This window comes from Rhipicephalus sanguineus, chromosome 1 (genome assembly GCF_013339695.2).
Source record: "Rhipicephalus sanguineus isolate Rsan-2018 chromosome 1, BIME_Rsan_1.4, whole genome shotgun sequence".
NCBI lineage: Eukaryota > Metazoa > Arthropoda > Arachnida > Ixodida > Ixodidae > Rhipicephalus > Rhipicephalus sanguineus.
This window is the reverse complement of record NC_051176.1, coordinates 111172335-111194284: the sequence shown is the minus strand read 5'-3', so window position 1 is coordinate 111194284 and position 21950 is coordinate 111172335. Positions and strand designations below refer to the sequence as shown.

The 21950-nt window shown below is 42.9% G+C and overlaps 1 protein-coding gene across 2 annotated transcripts in view; it reads right to left on the bottom strand.

Moving 5' to 3' along the window:
- LOC119396050 (GTPase-activating protein and VPS9 domain-containing protein 1) overlaps positions 1–21950 on the bottom strand; it is a 93063-nt gene that overhangs the window by 17797 nt on the left and 53316 nt on the right. Inside the window, exons 13-17 of one of the 2 annotated variants that reach the window (XM_049415847.1) lie at positions 11947–12368; positions 9367–9420; positions 3796–3904; positions 1526–1892; positions 212–452 (exon numbers count right to left, since the gene is read on the bottom strand). In XM_049415847.1, coding sequence (XP_049271804.1) covers positions 212–452; positions 1526–1892; positions 3796–3904; positions 9367–9420; positions 11947–12368 — 1193 coding nt within the window. Of the gene's footprint in view, positions 1–211; positions 453–1525; positions 1893–3795; positions 3905–9366; positions 9421–11946; positions 12372–21950 lie in introns of both variants that reach the window. The other variant, XM_037663103.2, reaches the window with a different exon arrangement.

Here is a 21950-nt window from a genome sequence, read left to right as displayed (position 1 = left end):
AACAGGCGAGGTTTCTTAACAATAAACGGAATTTGAGACCGCAGGTGTTTTTACAATCTGCTTCCAGTGGAATTCAAATTTCAGCAAATGAACTCATGACCTACCACAGCTTCAAACAAAATTGATGTTCTGTGATATGCACCAACATATAAGGATTCCTTGTGGTTCGTTGTCTGGTAAGAGCTGGTTGGTGAAAGGCTGTTCTCCTCACCTTTTCATCAGCTGCAGTAAGTCCTTGGAAAGAGCGTGAAAAGGCCTGGAGGCGTGGTTCACGAGGATCAAGAAAGTGCCGAACACACAGTGTGGCAAGGTGTGTTTGGCAGACATCACGATCACGCTGAGTGCGGCGCAGCCGTGTTTCCAGCTGTGCTTGCAGTGCCAGCAACCCTTGGCGGCAGCGCACCAGGTACGCTATGTAGGGAGCTCGGCGTCGGTGCTCATCTTCAAGAGCCCTGTGAGGCAGAAATAGGAAGCAGAAGGACCGAGAGAAGCACTTATGATTAGGCCAGCACATGCATCATTTCTCATTTCACTTAACATGCAAGCAATTGCATGACAGTTAACATGTTTTGCTGTGTATAAGGATGGCTTTTTTTCCAGAATTTTCAATGGTGCTTCTTATACATCCAAAAATCATGCATGTTTGCACAACCAATATGTCCATATTTAATACAAGAGTATGATAAAGCACATGTGGCGGAATTCCAAAAGAAGTCTAATCTTGTTTTAACGGTGGAGTGACTGTGACTACAGATGGCTGTTTCTTGTTTTTTGAACAGCGTGACGGCTGTGAAGCTCGTAACTGTAGTACAGATCACAATCGTCACGCCTACTATTTTGCTGTTAAATTTCAGCCTTTTCCTTAAACAAAATACTAATTGCACACAACTGAGCCAATCAATAAGAAAAAGGCACCACAATGTTTTGTAGTTATATATTAGCACCTACTACCTACCTGCTAAAAGAATAAACAAAATAAATAAATTTAAAAAACATGGTTTTGTTCCCATTCTATGTATAGATCACATCAGTAAGGAGAGGAGTTCTATGGCACTCTGAGAAAGCAGTTAGCGTTCCTCAATGCCTGAAAGCTTGAGAGCCCTTGTATTTTGTTATATATTACTTATCTTTCTTCCTAAGTGGAGTTAGGGCAGCTTTTCGGGAGATTTATGGATGTGCTGGTACAATTGGGAAGATTGGTTAGAATTCGGGAGCCTCTTGGAGAAACAGAAAGAGTCGGCAGATACGGACTTGCACACCAGAAAATACAGTAGCTTATATTATCCCAAAGCCACACTGTGGAAACATGGGATGCCTTAGTAAAGAGGGCTGGGCATCCAAAATAATTTGGTCTATCCAAGGTTTTTTTTTTTTTTAATGCGTGCCAGCCTCTTGGCACCCAGGGATTTTACCTACTGCCCCCTGAAATCAGGAGGCTGTGGCAGAAAAGTGAGCACCCATCCTTACCCTCATCAGTGAAGCATTGTAGCACATAAGCCAAGTCTGGAGCCAGAGGCCTGCTCACCTGAGCACACGCAGACACTGCAACTCGTCCAAAAGGCGTAAGCAACGAAGGGCCTCATGCACATGTGAGGCTAGTGTCTTGTTGTGCAGTAGTGTGGCTTGGGCCAGCAAGCCCTGAAGCAGTGCTGCAGGCTCCTGTGGGCCTCCCTGTGGAAGATCAGCTAATGCCAGCACCAAGCGCAGCTTCTTCTGAGCATCTTCAAGCAGGGCCTCTTCACTTCCTCCCTGTGATAACGGTAGTGGCTGTGGCTGCAAGGGCTCCAAAGGTGTGCTGGGGGAAGCCCCGTTGCTGCTTGCGGCTCCTACAGTGCCACCAACGGCCCCTGCTGGGCCTGCACCTCGATACTTTTCCAGAATGTCAGCTGCCTCTGCAATGAAAAAAAGGCTTTTTTTTTATCAATAAACAATTACTGGCATAATACTCCACACTGTCAAAAGAGAAGGACATATTTCCCCATCTTTTTCTCTGGTTAGACGTGAAATGTAGGGATGGCGAATAGTAAATTTGAGGTTCAAAGCGAATAGTGGTTTTGTCGAATAATTTCGAATAGAATAGTACGAATAGTATGTATCACACATTATAAAGAAAAATGAGCCTTTTTTCATGACCCAACTAAATTGCACAATATATTTAAGAATTAGAACTATTATGCATGTGCGAGGGTCACTTTTTTTGGTTTGAAGTGAAGTGGAAGAAAATTCGAACAGTGACAGAGTTTGAATAGTAATAGGGCCTAAGTTATAAGCAGTAGAGTATGTTAAGTTTTAAAATTTGCCACACATAGCGCATATAGCCCTCTTAACACGCTTTTAAACTTGAAAAAAGAATTAAAAAGAATATATATATATATATATATATATATATATGAATCAAGGTGCAGGTAATATGTACATTTTTAAGTATGGCTTTGCAGCAGTGCGGATTGCCCCTAAAAAGGTGGTTTTATGGCATAGCATTCCCATGATGCAGTGAAACCGCCTTTTCAAGCGGTTACATGCAATGAACTACTATACGTCTATTCGTTCATTTCGAATACTTCGAAATTTCGAATAATTTAAATTCGCATCGAAGCAAATTCAAATGCTGTGCTATTCGCTCGAATATTCCAAGTGTTCGAATATTCGCCCATCCCTAGTGAAATGCATTAGCGTTTTTTGTCAACACGGCAAACTAGCCAAGTATGTCAGCCATTAAGAAGAGGTGCCTGAACAGAGTCTAGGACAACTGGTCTTGACCAATAACTAGTGACTAGTAACAGGTTACTGCTAACCACTAACTTATTCAGGCAACTTCTAACTGTAACTTGTTACTTTTTCATATGATTAATTTGTGAATATAACAATGCTAGGCATTTTTTACACAGTAGCATTACTCGGTTGCACTGACTGAGCCATATATTAGTTGTGTCTAACAGATACCATTTTATAAATACAAAGAAAAACGAAAAAATAAATGGAATAAACAGAGGTGGCACAATGCTAATAAATATACTTCTTATCACAGAATGCTGATGCACTAATCTCCTTGCTACGGCACGCACAGCACAGCAAACTCGAGGTGTCACCATGGTCACCATAGCTAGGTGGGCTAGTTGGTATCTCATGGTTAAGTAAAAACTTTGAGCACAAATAAACGACGCAGGACCAAGAAAGAGAAACACACACCACAAGCGCTCACTCACAACTGAATTTTATTAGACGAAAGAATGCACATATAAACATACATCGCATCGCGCATGCCACAAGTTGCGAGTGAGCGCTTGTGGTGTGTGTTTCTCTTTCTTGGTCCTGCGTCGTTTATTTGTGCTCAAAGTTTTTACTTAATCATAAACAACACATCCTGAACATAGCTGTTCGTCCGATGCAACACAGCCATTCCACCCAGTGCGCTGGTTGAATGTCTGCACAGCAAGGACACAATGTCTTCACCTTTAAGAGAGGGAAGCTCTCTCATGGACACCTCCTAGTTTTGACCAAAAGGTGTGTTTGTTGAGCACAAATATGACCATATGGACAGAAGAGAACAGATAAGCTTTCCCAAAAAAAGAAAAACGAAGATGCAAAGTAGCATCATGACATAATTTGATACATAATGGCCTGTGGGCACAACCTACACGGGCAAAAGCTTGAATTGAAAAGTGCTGATTAGGACATTTCAATACTAACAACAAAACAGATCCACCACATATTCCAAAGTCCTGTGGAGCACCTTCAATAAGGCTGAGTTCCAATATACTACTGAACAGCACATAACTACTATAAAGGACTCACCTGGACCCAAATCAGGGACAGCAGCAGATCGTGGTGTATCTGGACCATTCTGCGTTACTTCATTAGACTTTCGTTGCTTTGGCTTGAAGCTAAATCTGAGCTGCGATAGCTGCAAAGAAAAGAAGAAATATCAGATTAACTGGCACATGTCAGACATCCTTGGCACAAAGCAACTTGTAAATGATTAAGTTTCACATCCCGAATTGTACAGTGGTTATGAGAAATATCATAGCGGAGGGTTTCGGATCGATTTTGACCACTTGCATTTCTTCAGTTGCCCACAAGTCACCATGCAGTGGCATTCCTGCATTCCAACCACAATAAAATGCAGCTAACGTGGCTGAAAGTTATTGCTCTTATAGATAAAACATGTACAGAGAAAACGCACAATTTTTAGATAGTATCATTCAAAAATAAAATGTTGCCTTGCCGTGACCACATTTAATTACCATTTGTGCTTGCATTCTATACAATGCTGAGCCATAGCATCAATGGCATATAAGAGACTGATGTCAACTAATATTTTAAAAAAATATATACATATATATTTTTCCAGCTGTTTTTTAACGCCACCCATATTTCAGCTTCACTTTGAGAAACAGTTATTTGACTACATCAAAACCCAATTCTTCTTCTTTTTTTTTTGCAATGACTGTAAAATAATTAACATACAAAGTCCTTTAGAATTAATACATTTTTGTGAACCCACTTGACATCATCTAAAAGAAACAACTTCACATGCAAGAATTCGAGGTACAACCATATTTTATAAAGTAGGGCACGATGATATATGCTGTTTATTGGCGCAAGGGCCATTTGATGGCCAAAGAGCACCAGGAAAAAGTAGGGCACACATCATATTTTATCAGACCAATGTCATAAATGATTACAAAGGCACGTCTGAGAAAAGCCAACTTTTTTTTTTCTGAGCCTGTGACCAACAGCATACTTCAGAAATGCTCCCCAAGAGCACAATGCTTGGAACGAAGTGGAACAGAACACATAGAAAATTGACATCCCATCATTAGGCTGACAACCCATGCACTGCACCCCTTGCAATAATAAGATTGGCCCACTATCATTATTTCATGGCTCCAAGCTGCCTGCCCTATTGTTGTTCAGGAAGCACTGAGCTTGTGTGAATATAAATTTTTTTGGTTTGTAGTGAAGTTGTAGTGAATAGTGATTGGTATCATAATATCGATGCGAGAAGTTTGAGTAGTTGTAGGGTTTGCACAAAACGTAGACACAAGAGCCAGATGTTGATGTATATATAAATAAGTTGGCTGTTTAATACCAAAAAAAATAGAGAGAGAGACCGTCAGGAACCGCAAGGTTTCAGAGGAGTGCCTGACAAGAGTACCGGCATCAGGGGCTTATGATACCGAACTTCATCGCTGGCTGAGAACGCTGTCATTCAGATATTTTTATGCAGAATGAAAGTTAACCGTTTCTTACTGCTCAAGCACCACAGAAAACTGTACAGGCTCTTGCTCCCTCCTTCAGTTTATACATGTGGTGGTTGAGCCTTACATTCAATGGAGCGTTTCACATACTGTCTTGCATCAGTGCCATTGGCGTAAATTCGGAAAAATCACAAGGGGGGACACACATCTTGCCATGACGGCCATTTTGTTTTCAGATGCGAAGTATCTTAAGGCGGAGCTCAATCCGGTGGTGGTGGTGTGCGGCGTGACCACCCTTACTGCGCATGTGCATACCCTCTCCACACACACCCTCTCCCCTTCCCCTCTCGACTTCCCCTCTCCCCTCCCCCTTTCCACTCTTCCTCTGAAACGCGGGCTAGACATGCCGAAATTCTCTCCTGCGCCACGCCGCGATGAGCTCGAGCGCATGCGCGTCCCCTCCCCTTCTCCCTCCTCTCCTACGCTGCCCCCCTCTCGCCCGCCTGTAGACCGCGTTCCCCGCTCGCCCTGTGAGAATTAACGGCCAGGCTAGATGGAAGATACGACGCGCGTAGCGTCCCTCTTCGCGTTCCACGATGCGAGGTCGGTAGCACGCCCAACGAACGCCAACGGAACGCAATCGTGCAAGTGCTCCGGCTTCGCATCGCCTCATGGTCCCCTTTAGCGGGAGATCGTGTAATTTTTTTTATAAATATAGGTTTCATTTTAATTTATATGAGAATAAAATTATGCTTTGAAATAAAATTTTAAAAACTTGCATGGGGTCCCAGCTCACGTAATTACGTTGTTTTATTGAGTCTTCTCTGAACCGGTCGAGCCGCAGTTGCGATTTCAGTAGTCTCACACACCCGAGGGGTACTGAACACAGGTACACACAACAATGTAAACAGCCATTTTAAAAAGCTGAATGCGCTATGTTTAACGGTCAAGAAATTCAAGTATATGATGTTTGAAAGACAAATCTTAAGGGGGGACACATTCAAGGGGTGTCCCCTTCAGCCTGAACACAAGGGGGGTTAGGACTCCCCTGACCCCCCCCCCCCCCCGCGATTTACGCCAATGATCAGTGCGATGCAGTCATCTTAGGTTTACAGTGTAGACAAAAAAAAAGAGACATACAAGCACTTAATTCTGTCTTTTGTCTGTTCTGTAAACCTAAGACCCCTGCATCACCAACTAGCCCAACGCACCACCCTGCTGTGCTGTGAAGTACAACCTTGGCTCCGTGACGTGTGTGGCTTACACTGTTTTGTACTAAGCATTCTTTCAACATGCGAGCTCAACCGTTCCACTCTGTAAGCACACAAAGTTCATAGGCCAGCTCACCACTGTTGTGGATCTCAATTTGTGAATATGATCTCATGTACCATCACCAATGAGCGGAAACATCATGTGACGGTATCCCATACACCGCTGCACCTGCCTTAGCTGTTTCAGGCCTAACCAGTGCTTTGCCACGTGTCTGCTACCAAAGTATCGGTTTAGTGTCACCTTGATGAAAATCTATTCACAGTGGCTATACAGCTCTCAGAAAGCCAAAAAAAAAAACACCTTCCCAGTAAACGTGAGAGCATGAGATAAAACATAGCTGAATGGTGCGACCTTCGTGGCAACAATGACCACCATTTCTACCAATATTATGCATAAATAAGTAAAAAAAATCAAGCCAGACACAGTGTCTCAAGCTTGAATGCAGCCTCTTCTGGTCAGTTTTAATTGGGGGAATCCAAGTCTTACATGGTAAAATGCAGCACATTTTAACATTTACCATAGTTTGTGTGTATAAACAACAAGAAAAAGTTCTAAACTTTAAATTGTGGTTCAATTAATGGAGGCATGGCTTCATGGCAGTGTTCCCATTGCTGTCATATAAAACCATACCTGTAGGTGGGTTATGCAGGGAAAATGCATACATTCGTTCACTTCTAATACAGTCGAACCCGCTTATAACGATTCCAGATATAACGATCTATCGGTTATAACGACTATATTTCGGTGAACTTATAATTTTCCTATGCTACCTATTGAAACTGCGTCCACATATAGCGAACATTTTCAAAGCCTCCTACTTCGACACGGTCGCAGTAAAAATGTGGCACATACGAAGCGAAAAGAAAGTTAAAACAGGCCTTCGAAGCATAAGAGAGGCGCGCACTTGCACCTGCCCCGCTGCAGTTTACTCACAATGAAGATATCGTCGACTGCGGCGAGCACCGCACGCAGATTTTCGACGCTGCGAGCAAGGTCACTCACTTTCCAGGCATTTCTTCAGTGGCAGAACGGCAGTGAGGAAAAAAAAGGAAATGAGAGACAGCATGAAGACTTGCGGTCAGCTTTCGCACGGCAACCTTTTCTGATGCCGTTATCTGCATCTATGACTGCCTACAATAAATGTCTTGGAGAGCAAGAATCCATAAATGCAAGAAGCGATAACTTTTCGTCGTACAAAAGTTCACTGCAACCATCGACTCGCCGACGCCCCAATGTGCCGCGAAAGGTCTTCCGTCTTTTCAGTAACGGCAGAAACCGGTCGATCCATGATTACAACTTCCGTGCGATTGCGGCGATGCCTTCATGGATAAGCACCAGAAAACAGCGAAGGCGAGGTGGCGGCTGGCGATGAATGTGCCATTATGACTGATCACCGGCAAGTTATCACAGTCATCTGCAGCTCTATGCTCAGCTGCGCGTGTGGCGTAAACCGAGCGGAGTGACGGCGGTACAAGCACGCCATGCTGCCGTTCGCAAGTTTGCTGCCACCGCATCGTGCGAGACCGCTTGCGCGTTGCTTGCAAAATGCTTGTATTCGTCATGCTGAACGAACAGGCTACTCGCCGCACCCATGCACGAAGAATGCACAAACACGCGCATACAGTAGACAGCAAACGGCCCGGCAGTGAAGGCGTGAGCTGAGTAGACAATGTGCTGCACGCAATTAGCTAGGGATGATCATTTCCACATGCAGTAACGCGCTTCCGTGAAACGGCATCAGTTCATTGCAAAGATGGTTTAATTCGCTCGTGAGCACGAAGCGAGTGTTGCTTAACACGCAAAAAGGCCTAACTTGTCATCGGAAGGGTTGTTAGTACTTTTTAACAAAAATGCGCAGAAAAAAAAAACGGCTTGGTCGCTAAGTGCACCTTTTTAAAGGGCGAGTCCATATACAACAAACTTCTGATATAACGACCACTTTTTGCGGCACTTTCGAGTTTGTTATAAATGGGTTCGACTGTACTTCAAATACTAAAACATGAGTAGAAGCAAATATTGAATGTCATAATATTCAATAAAATATTTAAAACTATCGAACATTTGCACAAGCCTTTTAGTCCTTTTCTGTCGATAGGAAAAGGTGAAACAAAGGTGCTGTGAAGATATACTGACTTGCATTGCTGTATTAAGAAATTCATGGTTTTCTCTCCTACAGTGCACCAAAAATCTGCTATGAGTACTTAGATTCCATCAAACGCACCATTACAGAGTCATACTCCACCATTTAAATGGCGATGAAAGAGAGAAGCAACTAGCAATCAAATGTGGCCCTGTCACATCTTGGTAGTTTTGACTTTTTGTCATTCAAGGGCAGCTGGCTTTTGAATCAAGCTTTGGGCCTGCTGTGTATGCAGGAAATAGTATTTGGCTGAGCTGTTTATGACAGCAATGCTTAGTGAACGGGCTGGTTAATTCACATCCCTAAAAAATGTTGCAGGGCCCTTAAACATGGCCATCACTTTGTGGTAGGTGAATGCATGGATGGCCAGGCCTATAAAGCTGCAGTCTGCTCCATAAAGCACAACTTTACTGCTTTGCATGACATAGCTCCTTGCCCCTCTTAACTCCAACTCGGGTGTTTCATTGATTTGCATGCATGCATACCCAGAAGGACAAACAAAAAAAAGGCTGATCAATGAACTCCTGTGTTTTCGCTGAATACTAGGCACTAGTGCATACATGTAGCCCTCTTGCTGCTTGCTATCTAAAAAGAATAGAATAAACTATCAGCTCACAAAGCTCATTGAATATAACCAGTTTGGTGCATATGCTGTGGAGTGCCAATTTTATTTCCATTAGCTATTGGCGTGGCACATTAGAGGTGGCAGCACATCATCACACAACTTTTAGGTAACTTTGTTCGAATAATTACCTTTGCCTTGAAGAAATTCTTAGTCCTCTTGTCACCTGCACCACGTTCGTCCTCCTGCAAAATAAATCAGTTAATGCTTTCTTCCCTGTAGACGAGCTGGGCTCGTCCACAGCTGAAACAAGCATTCCTGCAATGCCGCAATTAAGCTATCCCAATTCTTTCCGTGAAATTTTCTGTGGGATAAACAGCAGCAAAAATAAAATAATATGCTCAAAGCTTCAATTTTGGTGGAGAATGGTTATGATGCTAGCAACACAGATTTCAAAACAGCATCCTCCTCTGTGCAGGTGAATTCCAGTGGTGACTTCGATCCAAATAGAAGAAAACGTTTGTTTTTAAAGTTCTCTGGACTGTGACACTAACAAAAAGTGGAGCTCTCCTTCGAGTCTGGAGCAGCAGTTCTCTGTGGAACCACCGGAGAGGGATGAGTACACCGCATTGACGTGTTGGTAGTGGATATGAATGTACGCAAGTCACTACCTCCCCACTGGCACCTGCAAGATTTGTTTTCATGGCCACCATGCATGGAATAAAAATACCCATGACAGGCACTGAAAGAGAAATAAAGAAGCAAATAGAGGAAAGAAGAAATGAAAAGGAAAGAACGAAAGGATGGAAGAAAGAAGGAAAGAAAGAGAAAGAACAAAAGAAAGAGAAATCTAACAATTTTTTATATAATATTGTCGGCCAGCTCATTTCGCAAACTCAAGAAATGCAAACCACGTCAACCAGCACAGAGAATACGAACGTCAAAAAAAAAAGGCACGAATTAAGCAAACCACGCCAAGGCAGCAGCTCTTGTCTTAGTGCAGCTTTTATTCTCACTGTAGTAGCTTACAAGCACACTAAGCTACAGAAAAAAAAGGGGGACACGAAACACTGCGACTGGGGAATGGGATAGTTCTCTGAAAAAGAAGTTCATGGGCCATATAGCAGTTTTCAAGTGAAGCTTGTATCGACTGACCTATGAAGCTGATGATGGTGGTATTCCAAAAGCCCACCGTTGTGCAAAACCAAGTGATGCGCTCACCAAAAACCCTCGTCACTCACAGCTGGTGCACACAAAAGAAATAATAAAAACAGGACGATGCAACGAGGGTCAGACTTTTCAATGCTTTTCCTACAAACAAAATGGCCACAAAGTACATTAGCAATAAATCTACCTAACATTTTGGAAGCGAGTTGCCATTTTTTTGTGTTTTTTGCCTTGATGAACTACAGCTCACAGCTCACTCATCAATCCTCCAAGCTTGAATGAAATGAAGTCGAACAGGTTACTGAAGTTCCATCTGTAACTACCTGTAAGCTTAGACAGGTCGTGCGAAACATGTGCCACAGTTAAGTGGCCAGAGAAGATCCGACAGTCAATTTGATCAAGGATCAGCAGAATTTCATATTGATGAATATTGTGACAATTTCTACACAATGTTTTAGGATTTCGACTGTACTAGCGAGTTCAAATATGCAATTCTCATATTGACCCACAAGAAGGCAGACGTAAGAGAATGGAAAAATTAAAGACCTAGAACATTACTTTCAGTATTATACAAAATCTGCGTGAGGGCATTATTTCGAAAAGGGTTTGAGAAAAACTTTAATCAAGCGAGAGAGCAAGCTGGCTCAAGGAAGACGTACTGTACGACGGATCACACTCATGTGATAAAAAAAAGTAAAGCGACCCTAATGCAAGACTTTATCTGAGAGTGGCACTCGCACTGACTGTTGTAAACTTGTGGTAAGCTATAAATCTCTGAAAAGAATTTTTCACACGTAGGACTGCACTCACGTACATTCTCAATTGTGTGGTGCAGCGAAACCGATTTCCTGTCTCAATTCTTCAATGAGTATTTTTTCTATTATGCATACAAATAAAAGGGCCTTTAGGAAATTTTTGGTTATTTGAAGATGCATATAACTGATTAGTAGGCAAATAAAAAATCTGATTACATAAATTTCAGTAGGAAAAGGGTTAAACAAGACTGTGTTACAGCGAAGTTGCAAGTGCAGAAGTATTTTTTACCTAGTCATGCTTCATGTAAAGCACTCATCTTGAAGAATACAAACGAGAGGATGCCAAAATTAAAAGCTTTTATAGTTTTATATAACAGGGCATCACAATGATGAGATTACCTCCAAATATATTGCACATTTTCAAGAAAGTTTTGGGTCAAAATACTCAGTGGCTTGATATAGGACTGCTCAAGAAAGGATGAAATGAAAATTGTTTACTCGGCAAGCTTTTTTACTTTTCAGAAAAAATCTTGAACATAAAAATAAAAATGAGTGCTATGCTTAGTTTTATGCTACGTACCCTTAAAATGTTTAGTCACAGACTACATGCAGTGGCGTAGCAAAAAAATATGCACTTCAGCTCCGTATCCTTGGCTGTGCTGCCACAGAAAATGAGTTTAAGATATACAGGGAACCCCCAATCTAACGGCTACTCACACATATAAACCTTTTTAAACAAGACTCACAATCTTGCGCCTGAAAAAAAAAATTGAAAACATTTCTAAAGGAGCAACATTGAAACATAAGTTGTGGGGATAGGTAGAAAACTGCATTTGCAGAGGTACTCACTGTGGCAGCCTTCACAGCTTCTTCCTCACTCTGGAGCAAGAGAAGAGCTTCTTCCTCGGGCAGCTCCTTAACGGCCAGGCTAAGTCGGCCCAGGCTCTGCATGCCTTCAGAAGGGGGAGTTGGAGACGCTCCACCTCCTTTGGAGGCAGTGGTCCGAGGAGTGGAATCTCCTGCAGCTACACCGCCCGATGGTGAGGGTGTAGCCTGTGTGCCGGTAGGTGTTACATCCTCTTCAGCTCCATCAACACTGCCCAGGGCAGCTGCTGCCGTGTCCTGTGCCTGAAGTTTTTCTGGATGTCGCAGCTCTACTTGTACGGCCAGCGGGTCAAAGAAGCTCAGTTCACAGGGTGCGAGGCCAGTGCTTGTTGAAGGGTTGCTTTGTGGCGGGGAGAAGCTGCCATCCAAAATTGGCGATGCTTGCTCTGCTGTGTAAGTTATGAGAACACATGAGGGGATGTCAGGTGCACTCCTACAGCTACGCATTAGCAAATTAAATAGAATGCTCAAGGAACTGAAGCAGTTGTAAAAGAAGTAACAGAAAGTACAGAAAGTGAGACATCAAAGATTCAACAAGACAAGCAAGGCTGTAGTGACAAATTGTACACTTCAATAAGAGCAGCACATTTTTTTTTTTCTCTGCAATCTTGATAAGGTTCGGGACCTCACATAGAACTCTCCATTTTCATCCACTTTTTCTCGAGCCGTGCACAATCCTTGTAACCCTTCGTACAAAAAAAGTAACTGTTATTGGTTGCAAAATCTGCTCATTCATTCTTGCACGCACTCCACACACCTGGCAACATATTTCTGTATTATTACCACTGACATATTTTATTGTACCTTCCTTTGCAATCTTTCTTTATGCTTCTCAGCAAACCTCGCTAGTCAGTGGCATAATTTTCATTGCATATACGGGGTGTTTATTATTATTTTTTTTACTATACAGATTTTTAAATAAAAATGCTACAACAGTCACGCCCCTGTCGTCTTCGCAAACGAACTCTACACCAAGGCAGAAAAGCTTTGCTGCACCTAAAGTTACATGTAAATGAGTAATTAACAAAATCTCATTAACTTTTTAATTACTAATATGAGGGCAGTTGTTTACATGGAAAAGTTGTAGGACGTGACAATTTATGGCATACCCATTTTTTAAAAATCCCAAGAAACACACGTAATTTGAGATATTAATAATCAAAATTGAAGGCCCCGATCCAGGCGCACGGGTGGAAGTGGGCTTCAGCCTTTTGGAGCAGCTCAGGGAGCAGGAATAATGGTGTTTTGGAGCAGCTTTGGAGCGGTAAAATGGGAGTTTTGGAGCAGCTTAGGAGCATCATGGCACAACTTCAAAGCGCTAAAAAACAGGGACAAACGAAAAAGAGTGGACACAACGAGCGCTAACTTGAAACTGAAATTTATTACAAGAAAGATTGGAAAAAGGTAAACCCTATTAGATGGCGCACATGCGTGCACACTTGCGCAGAGTGCTCAGAAAAGCCCAAGAAAAACACCACAAAATCACTTTGGTATGACGCCAGATATCTGCAGTAGATTAAATTCGCATTCCAACAGACTCAGTGAAGGCTGGCTGACACACCCGTCGCCTTTCTCTTTAATCAGATAGGCTTCGACTATCTCCCTTGTTAGTTTATTATCGTGTCTGAAAATTACTGAAGTGTCAGATAAACCAGGTTCACATCCGCAATCACGGCAATGCATCGCCAGGTGCGAATAGGCCGTTCCTTTGAGGGAGCTGTGGTGCTCTCTAAGCCTAACATTCAGGCATCGGCCCGACTGTCTAACATAGCACCGTCCACACGCGAAAGGAATGTGGTACACAGCCCCCTGTTTACAGGGCACAAACTGCAAGCCATGTTTCACCTTGCATCGATTACTTTTGGCACGCTCCTTAGTGCCAAGGCGTTTCTGCAAAGCAGGACATATAGCACTTAGCTTGTTCTTTGCAGAAAAAACGACATCAACGTCGTGCCGGGCGGCCACTTTCTTCAAGCGGTGCGAAAATCCGTGAAAATACGGAATAATCACAGAGGGCCGTTGATTGAGCGGCTCATTCGCCTGCTTACTTTTGCCTTCCAACTTGGCTAACCTGAGAGCCTTCTGGGCAGCGGAGGCAATCACTGAATTAGGATACCCTGCGCTTCGCAACTTGTGAACCTGGTTCTGAACGCTCTGTTGCATGAGGTGCTCGCAGGATCTGCTAGCGGTGGATCGTACACAAGACAGAGCGATGCCATTTTTGACGAGTTTAGAATGCGAGGAATTAAAATTCAGCAGACTTTTTATGGACCGGGGAGGATACATCCAGCATATGTGGGAGTCATGGAAAGAAATTTGCAAGTCAAGGTACTGAATCAAGTTATCCTTTGGCATCTCAAATGTAAAGTTCAGTCCCAGTCCTTGCTCCTTAAATAGCTTCAGGACATTCACAACACTGCCGTTGAAATTGTCGCTATTTACAAACACCAGGTAATCGTCTACGTAGCGAACAATCTTAGTGGCAAGGCCACATAGTTGCTTTTGTAAGGCCCGGTCGACGCTACCCAAGAAAATACTGCTCAAAATAGGAGCCACTCGCGACCCAATGCACACTCCCGAACGCTGTGCATAAACCTTGCCTTCCCAGCAAATGAAGGTCGAACGAAGGTAACAGTTCAGCAGCTCCAAAAAGCCTTCAACCGAAACACCACAGCGTGTTGTGAAGGCAACCTCGTCATTTAGGTCACAAATACACTCCTTAACGCATCGTAGCAACACGTCTTGAGGCATCGCGTAATACAAATCCTCAACGTCTATGCTGAAGGCCTTGCATCCAACTGGATTTTCATTTCTTAGGAAGTTAACAACACTGTCTGAGCTGGGTATAACGAAAGGGTCATGTACATCCAGCCCTTGAAGGTGCGACTGGAGATAACCTGACAATAGGTGCAGCCATGTGTTCCTTTCTGAAACAATTGTACGGAAAGGAATACCATCCTTGTGTGTTTTTGCATTAAAAAACACACTCAAAAGAAGACCCTTACTACTTTTCACTTGGCCTGCTAGCTGGTCTAGGTTATGCTTCCTCAGCAACTTGACCGCATCGGCTCTCACTTGCTCAGCCGCCCTACACGACGAAAATTCTTATCAATCGCAGACCCGCCTTTCTCAGAAAACATGCCTTCGCTCATGATTACAAAAAAGCCCTCCTTATCGGACACAACAGCCGTGAGCCCCGACGAAGAAAGAAAGTCCACAACCCGTCCAATTTGCCTATAGCCGAAGCGGCTAATCGTACCTTTGGACAAGGCTTCCACGCATTCGGCCACACACACAGGCTTTGCTTCCTCCTGGACACGGCTAGCTATCCTCCTGGACAACGTCAGCAGCTCGGTGGCTGGAGGAGACGCTGCCACACTGAACTTCGGACCTTTACGTAGCATTGACTCAAGGTCAATGCTACGTAAAGGTCAAAGAACAAGCTAAGTGCTATATGTCCTGCTTTGCAGAAACGCCTTGGCACTAAGGAGCGTGCCAAAAGTAATCGATGCAAGGTGAAACATGGCTTGCAGTTTGTGCCCTGTAAACAGGGGGCTGTGTACCACATTCCTTTCGCGTGTGGACGGTGCTATGTTGGACAGTCGGGCCGATGCCTGAATGTTAGGCTTAGAGAGCACCACAGCTCCCTCAAAGGAACGGCCTATTCGCACCTGGCGATGCATTGCCATGATTGCGGATGTGAACCTGGTTTATCTGACACTTCAGTAATTTTCAGACACGATAATAAACTAACAAGGGAGATAGTCGAAGCCTATCTGATTAAAGAGAAAGGCGACAGGTGTGTCAGCCAGCCTTCACTGAGTCTGTTGGAATGCGAATTTAATCTACTGCAGAAATCTGGCGTCATACCAAAGTGATTTTGTGGTGTTTTTCTTGGGCTTTTCTGAGCAGTCTGCGCAAGTGTGCACGCATGTGCGCCATCTAATAGGGTTTACCTTTTTCCAATCTTTCTTGTAATAAATTTCAGTTTCAAGTTAGCGCTCGTCGTGTCCACTCTTTTTCGTTTGTCACTGTTTTTTAGCGCTTTGAAGTTGTGCCATGATGTCTTACAAACTCGCCCAAGCTTCCGTGCTTCTAAGCTTAGGAGCAGTTTTGCAGCATCAAAAAGTGTGTTTCGGAGCAATGCAAGTTAGTTTTGGAGCAGACTTCTCGGGTCAGACATGATCGTCAACTGAAATTTTTTTATTTCTAGTTAGCACGAAAAATTCCAGTGGTTTTTACTAGATTCAATGCTGATGAGCCGACCAGACATACAACAAATTCATAATATACATGTACATATGATTCCATCACTAAAACATCACAGCTGACACAGCAATAACTTTGAGATAAAAGCGATGCTTTGGACCACTACAGTTGACTAGACCTCAGACAAATTAAGAATGTTCATCTCAATAAAACAACGTAGCTCAGATGAACAACTGAAGACTAGAGATAAGATAAAAGTTAGTTCATTCTAAACCTATTGACACTCTATAAAATGAATTTAAAAAAAGTCAGTTTCACCGCAAGGGCGAAGCAATCAATGCGATAGCAAAAACTGTAGTGTTATACGAAGTGAGGCTGGCAGCTAACCGTTTTGTATCCGATCTCGCGTAACCACAATACACTGGTGTAAGAGAATACGGTCACTCCAGGGAAAGATGCGCTCCCCATAGTCACTTTGCGTTGAGAGCGCAGCAGGTAGAAGGGTATACGAGCCACCCACTGTGATGGCTGTAGAGATAGCACGCGCCAGCAATCGCGACAGCGCCTTAGATTCAAAGTTGCTGCTCGAGCGACACCCCTTCCCCCCCTCGCGTCTTTTCATAGTCGTTAAAGACGGGCGGGGTGTTTCCCGCCTGCTTCGACGGCAGGCCTCCCGAGCGGGGTGATGTTATCGCGTGCGCCCTCCGTGCGACGAAAATGGGCCGGCTCGTGCTCGGCCGCGTTCGTCGCCCCCGGTCGCGCGCTTTTACTCGTGGTAGAACAGGGGCGTAGCGGGAGGGGGGGGGGGGTTCAAACCCCTCCCCGAAATTTTTCAGTTTTGCTTGCGTATATATACATGCGCACATACAAACGCACACACGAACATACATAAGGTAATAAAGGATGGTTGAACCCCCCCCCCAAAAAGATTTCTGGCTACGCCCCTGTGGTAGAACATACGATGCGCAGGGGAGATCTTATCAATTTGGACTTCATCCATCTCATCATTTAGCGCATTGCACTTCCAATGGTCAATTTTCGCGGAAATTGCCGTTTGTGCGCAGCTTGGCGCAAAATGGCGCAGCACTTCGACCCCTGCAGGCAATATCAAAACTAAGCGCTCCGGGCACGCACGAAATGCGGCAGCTGTGTTACATCAGACTGGAAGTTCACATGATGAACTTTGAAAAAAAAAAAAAACCTGCGTCGCAGCAGAATCTGGTGAGTAAAAATAGCAAGGCATCTGAAATACACAGGTGGACCACTTATTCTTTGCATTTGGTATGTAGTGCTTATCCGTTTCTTTGTTAAACTCTAAAGAAGTGCAAAAAACTATTTCACTTGTCTGCGAGGAGTAGCACTGCAATGGTTGTGCCATAGTTTTAAGCTGTACTGTGAAAGAAAAGGCGGAAATTGTGGTGTTCTAGCGTACAGCACGAAAGAAACAGATAAGCAGATAAGCACTACACACTAAATGGAAAAAAAAGTGGTCCAACTGGGTATTTGGGTCTTTCCTGACCAGATTCTGCTGTGACGTAACACAGATGCCACATTTCCGGTGCACCTGGCGCACTCAGTTTTGATATTGCCTGGATCGGGGCCTTCAATTTCGATTATTCATTACTAATGAAATTACAACACTACGGTTTCCGCGGCAAAATTTTTGACTTGTTTTCTAGTTACATGAGCGGACGTCAACAAATGGTCATTATGCGTGATCTCACCTCCACCCTGTTAAATATACACACAGGGGTACCGCAAGGCTCCGTTCTGGGACCCTTACTCTTTTCACTTTACGTAAACGATCTACCAAGCATATTGACATCGGCGGAGATGCTAATGTACGCTGATGATACAGCCGTTATTGTTACTGCCGACAATATGAGGGATCTAGAGCATAAAAGTAATTCAGAACTAAAAAATATTTGTCAGTGGTTTTCAGCGAACAAACTGACACTTAATGCTAAAAAAACTAAATACACTATTTTCCACTCCCGTTATCGGGATATAAGCAATGAGTCTATTTACATTACAATAAACAACTGCGTGCTTGAGCAAACGAAAGATTTCAAATATCTGGGTGTAATTTTTGATAGCCATTTAAACTGGCAAAGCCATATTAACTCTTTATGCGCTAAACTAGGATCTGGATGCAGTACGTTATTAACCGCTAGAAATTATTTTAAAACTAGTATCCTCCGAATTCTCTATTTCGCTTTTTTTCATTGTCACCTATCATATTGCATAGATTCATGGGGATGGACTTTTAAAACATATCTAGAACCCTTACGTATACTACAAAAGCGAGCACTTCGAATAATAAACAATGCTAGATATGATGAACACACCGCGCCATTGTTTTATAACATGGAAATCATACCATTTGATAATTTACGACAGCAAAAAGTTGCGCTTACCGTCCATAATGTCATTTCTTATAATCTGCCCTTTCATATATCAGTATTTTAATCCTCTTCCCGCCTTACCAGACGTGCCACACTACATAATTTCAATCTTCCGCCTACTAATAATGTTTATGGAAAACGATTGCTACAATTTTCTGGGGTTAAGATCTGGAATGATATACCGTGTGAAATAAAAGAAAGCAAAAGATTTTCCTGTGCGCTTAAAAAATACTTTCTGCAGAAAAATGAACAGGAACACTAACACACACTTTGTTGTAATCTGTGCTGCGTTATATATTGGTTATATGTAAACCAAAAACATACTTGACATGCTTTACGTACTTCTCTGTATTTATATTTGTTGTATTGCACATACAATCCCTTACACGCATGCAACATGTTGCACGATACTGCAATCTACCTATCACAAATATGTTCCCGTTTTATATTTTGCTCCATTTTTTCTTTTTTTTTTCTTATGATTGAAGTGTACCTATAAAATATCTGCTTTGTAAACACAATCTGTTCCTTTAAATACATATTTATTTAGACCCCCTACTAGCCAGTGGCTATGGGTCTAATCAGTGTTGTGTACTTTCATGTAATAACTTGAAATAAAAAGCGATTGATTGATTGATTGATTGATTGATTGATTGATTGATTGATTGATTGATTGATTGATTGATTGATTGATTGATTGATTGATATATCAAATTAAGTGTGTTTTTCGGGATGTCTAAAAAAATGGGTTTGCCATAAATTGCCACATCCTACAACTTTTACATATAAACAACTGGCCTCAAATTATTAATTAAAGAGGTAATTGATCAGTTTTCGTTAATTACTTATTTCAGTGTAACTTTAGGTATGGCAATGTTTTTCCACCTCGGCAGAGAGTTCGTTTGCGAAGACAGGGGCCTGACTGCGATAGCATGTTTATAAAAAATCTGTAGTATCCAAAAAAAAAAGAAAACATCCTGAACATTTTACACTTCACAGCAGCTGTTTAAGGATCCTTTATAGCCACATGTCGTAATTCATCACTTCAATGTCAACTCATTAAACGCATATAAATGACCCAGGACGAAGAAGGGAAACACACACCACAAGAGCTTGTGGTGTGTGTTTCCCTTCTTCATCCTGCATCATTTATTTGCACTCAAAGTTTTATATCATAATGCGATACCAACTAGCCCACCCATCTATCTTGGATTATCACTTTCTGGGACAGTTTCACTTTACAGATTTCAGCACTGGACACATGCGCACAAGGATTTGTGTGAAGCAAGAAGCTCTCACTGCTTCTCGTAGACATAGCCTCGCCAAAACTCACGAAAGCGATAATACATCACCAAATGTCAACTCCTCAGAATACCACCCCTGGCGCCTGTCTACTCCTCACAAGTCACTGTTGCTGTCACAGTCACTCAGGCTTAGTTCAGCAGGACATTTGTGTGCATCTCATCGTCATCGTCAGCCTATTTTATGCCCACTGCAGAATGAAGGCCACTCCCAACATCTCCAAATTTGCTCTCTCTTGCATGAGCCCATTCCATACTATGCCTGCAAATCTCTTCATTTCTTCACCCGACTTGACTCTCTTCCGTTTCTGGCAGCATTTGCTATCCCTTTTCTCCCCAATATGTTAGTACTGGCAATATGCAATGACTGTACACTTTTTCTCTTACAGACAGTGGTAAATAGCCTGTCATGATTTCGGAATGCCTGCCATATGCCCTCTAGCTCATTTTTATTTCCTGGTGAATTTCCTTTTCATGAGCAGTCTCCCCAGTTAGTAATTGACCTGGATATGTATACTGTTGCTCACATTCTAGGCGCTATTTGCCAATCGTGAACTCTTGTTCCTTCAGCAGGCTATTAAGCATCATTTTTGTCTTAAAGGGGCCCTGCAACACTTTTTGAGAATGGTTAGAAAACGCTGCCGATCAATAGTTTAGGCTCCCGAGAACACGCGAGCCAAACATTATAGCGCGGCACATGGCCTAGAATTTACAATCAATTCTCAAAGTCAGCTAGAAATCGCTCCCTTCTCTTTACAAATGATGCCATATACCCAAATTTCTGTGCCATATACCCACGTCCACAGTGGTTGACTGATTTGAGCATACTGAGCTGTGCAGTTACCATGGCCACTGTGGGATGCCACCATGTGCCTGCACGCGTGCGGTCACACTGAAAGCCGCGCGTTCGAAGAAAAACAAGAAAAGGAAGTGCTCAAGGTCATGACACGTGCTGACGAAGGGACTCCATCTTCTTGCCCCCTTGTCATCCCCCTCCCTGCGTAGCTTTCAGCGCGCTTACTGGTACAAAAGGAGAGAGAAAGCGCTTGAAGCGTGTGACAAATGCCTGTAGCTCTGCTCGTACTTGACGGATTCTAAAAACTAAAAACGGCATTTAATTCGTGAAGCGCCATGCCCTAATAGTGAGACTATTTTGTTATAACTCAGAGAAGTGTTGCAGGGCCCCTTTAAGAATATTCATTTTTAGCCCTATTGTAATACTTTCTTGGTTTAGGTCTTTGATCACTTTTTGCAATTTGTCACCATCATTGCTGAAGAGCACAGTTTCATCTGCAAACCGTAAGTCACTTAGATATTCTGCATTAATCCTATTTCTTCCTGATCCAGTCATTTGAATACTACTTCTAAGCATGCAGTGAGAAACACTGGATAGGTTGTATATCATATACTGAACACTTTAAGTAAATTTTCTAGCTTCCATAGTACAGAAGAAGGGTAGCTGTGGAATCTGTAGATGTTGGCTATGGTGTTCACACCGGTATGTTTCAAGAACCCCTTGGTGACACAGTGCTTCCGAGACTGCTCGCACGTCTATTGAGCCCAATGCCTTTTTCACAGTCTATGAAAGGCATATAAAAAGGTTTGTTGCAACAAAAGAAGAAAAAAAAACAGCTTGTGTGCTTTCAAGTGGGTGGCATGCAGCATTTTTTAACACTGTTGTGACGCAAAACATGTACTAATGAGAACTAACTAACAGACAATAATGCCAAGGAAAGTACTACAAATAACATCCCCTATACTTTCCTTGGCATTATTGTCTGTTAGGTAGTTCTCATTAATATTGTGTTTAACAAAGCAAAATGGGCCCTTAAAAGTCATCTTCTTTCCTTCATTCATAGCGAGGGTCTCGTTCTGGCAGACTTGATGCCTTCAGGTAGTATGCGAGGGATTATTGGTCAGGTGCCAGCTCGTAAAAAGATCACGTGCTACGTGACTCCAAAAAGGCAGAAAATGAGTGTTCCACACTCGCTGCCATGGCTGCGATCGGCGCTGACTAACACTCCCAGGTTTAAAATGCACACATATACCCCAT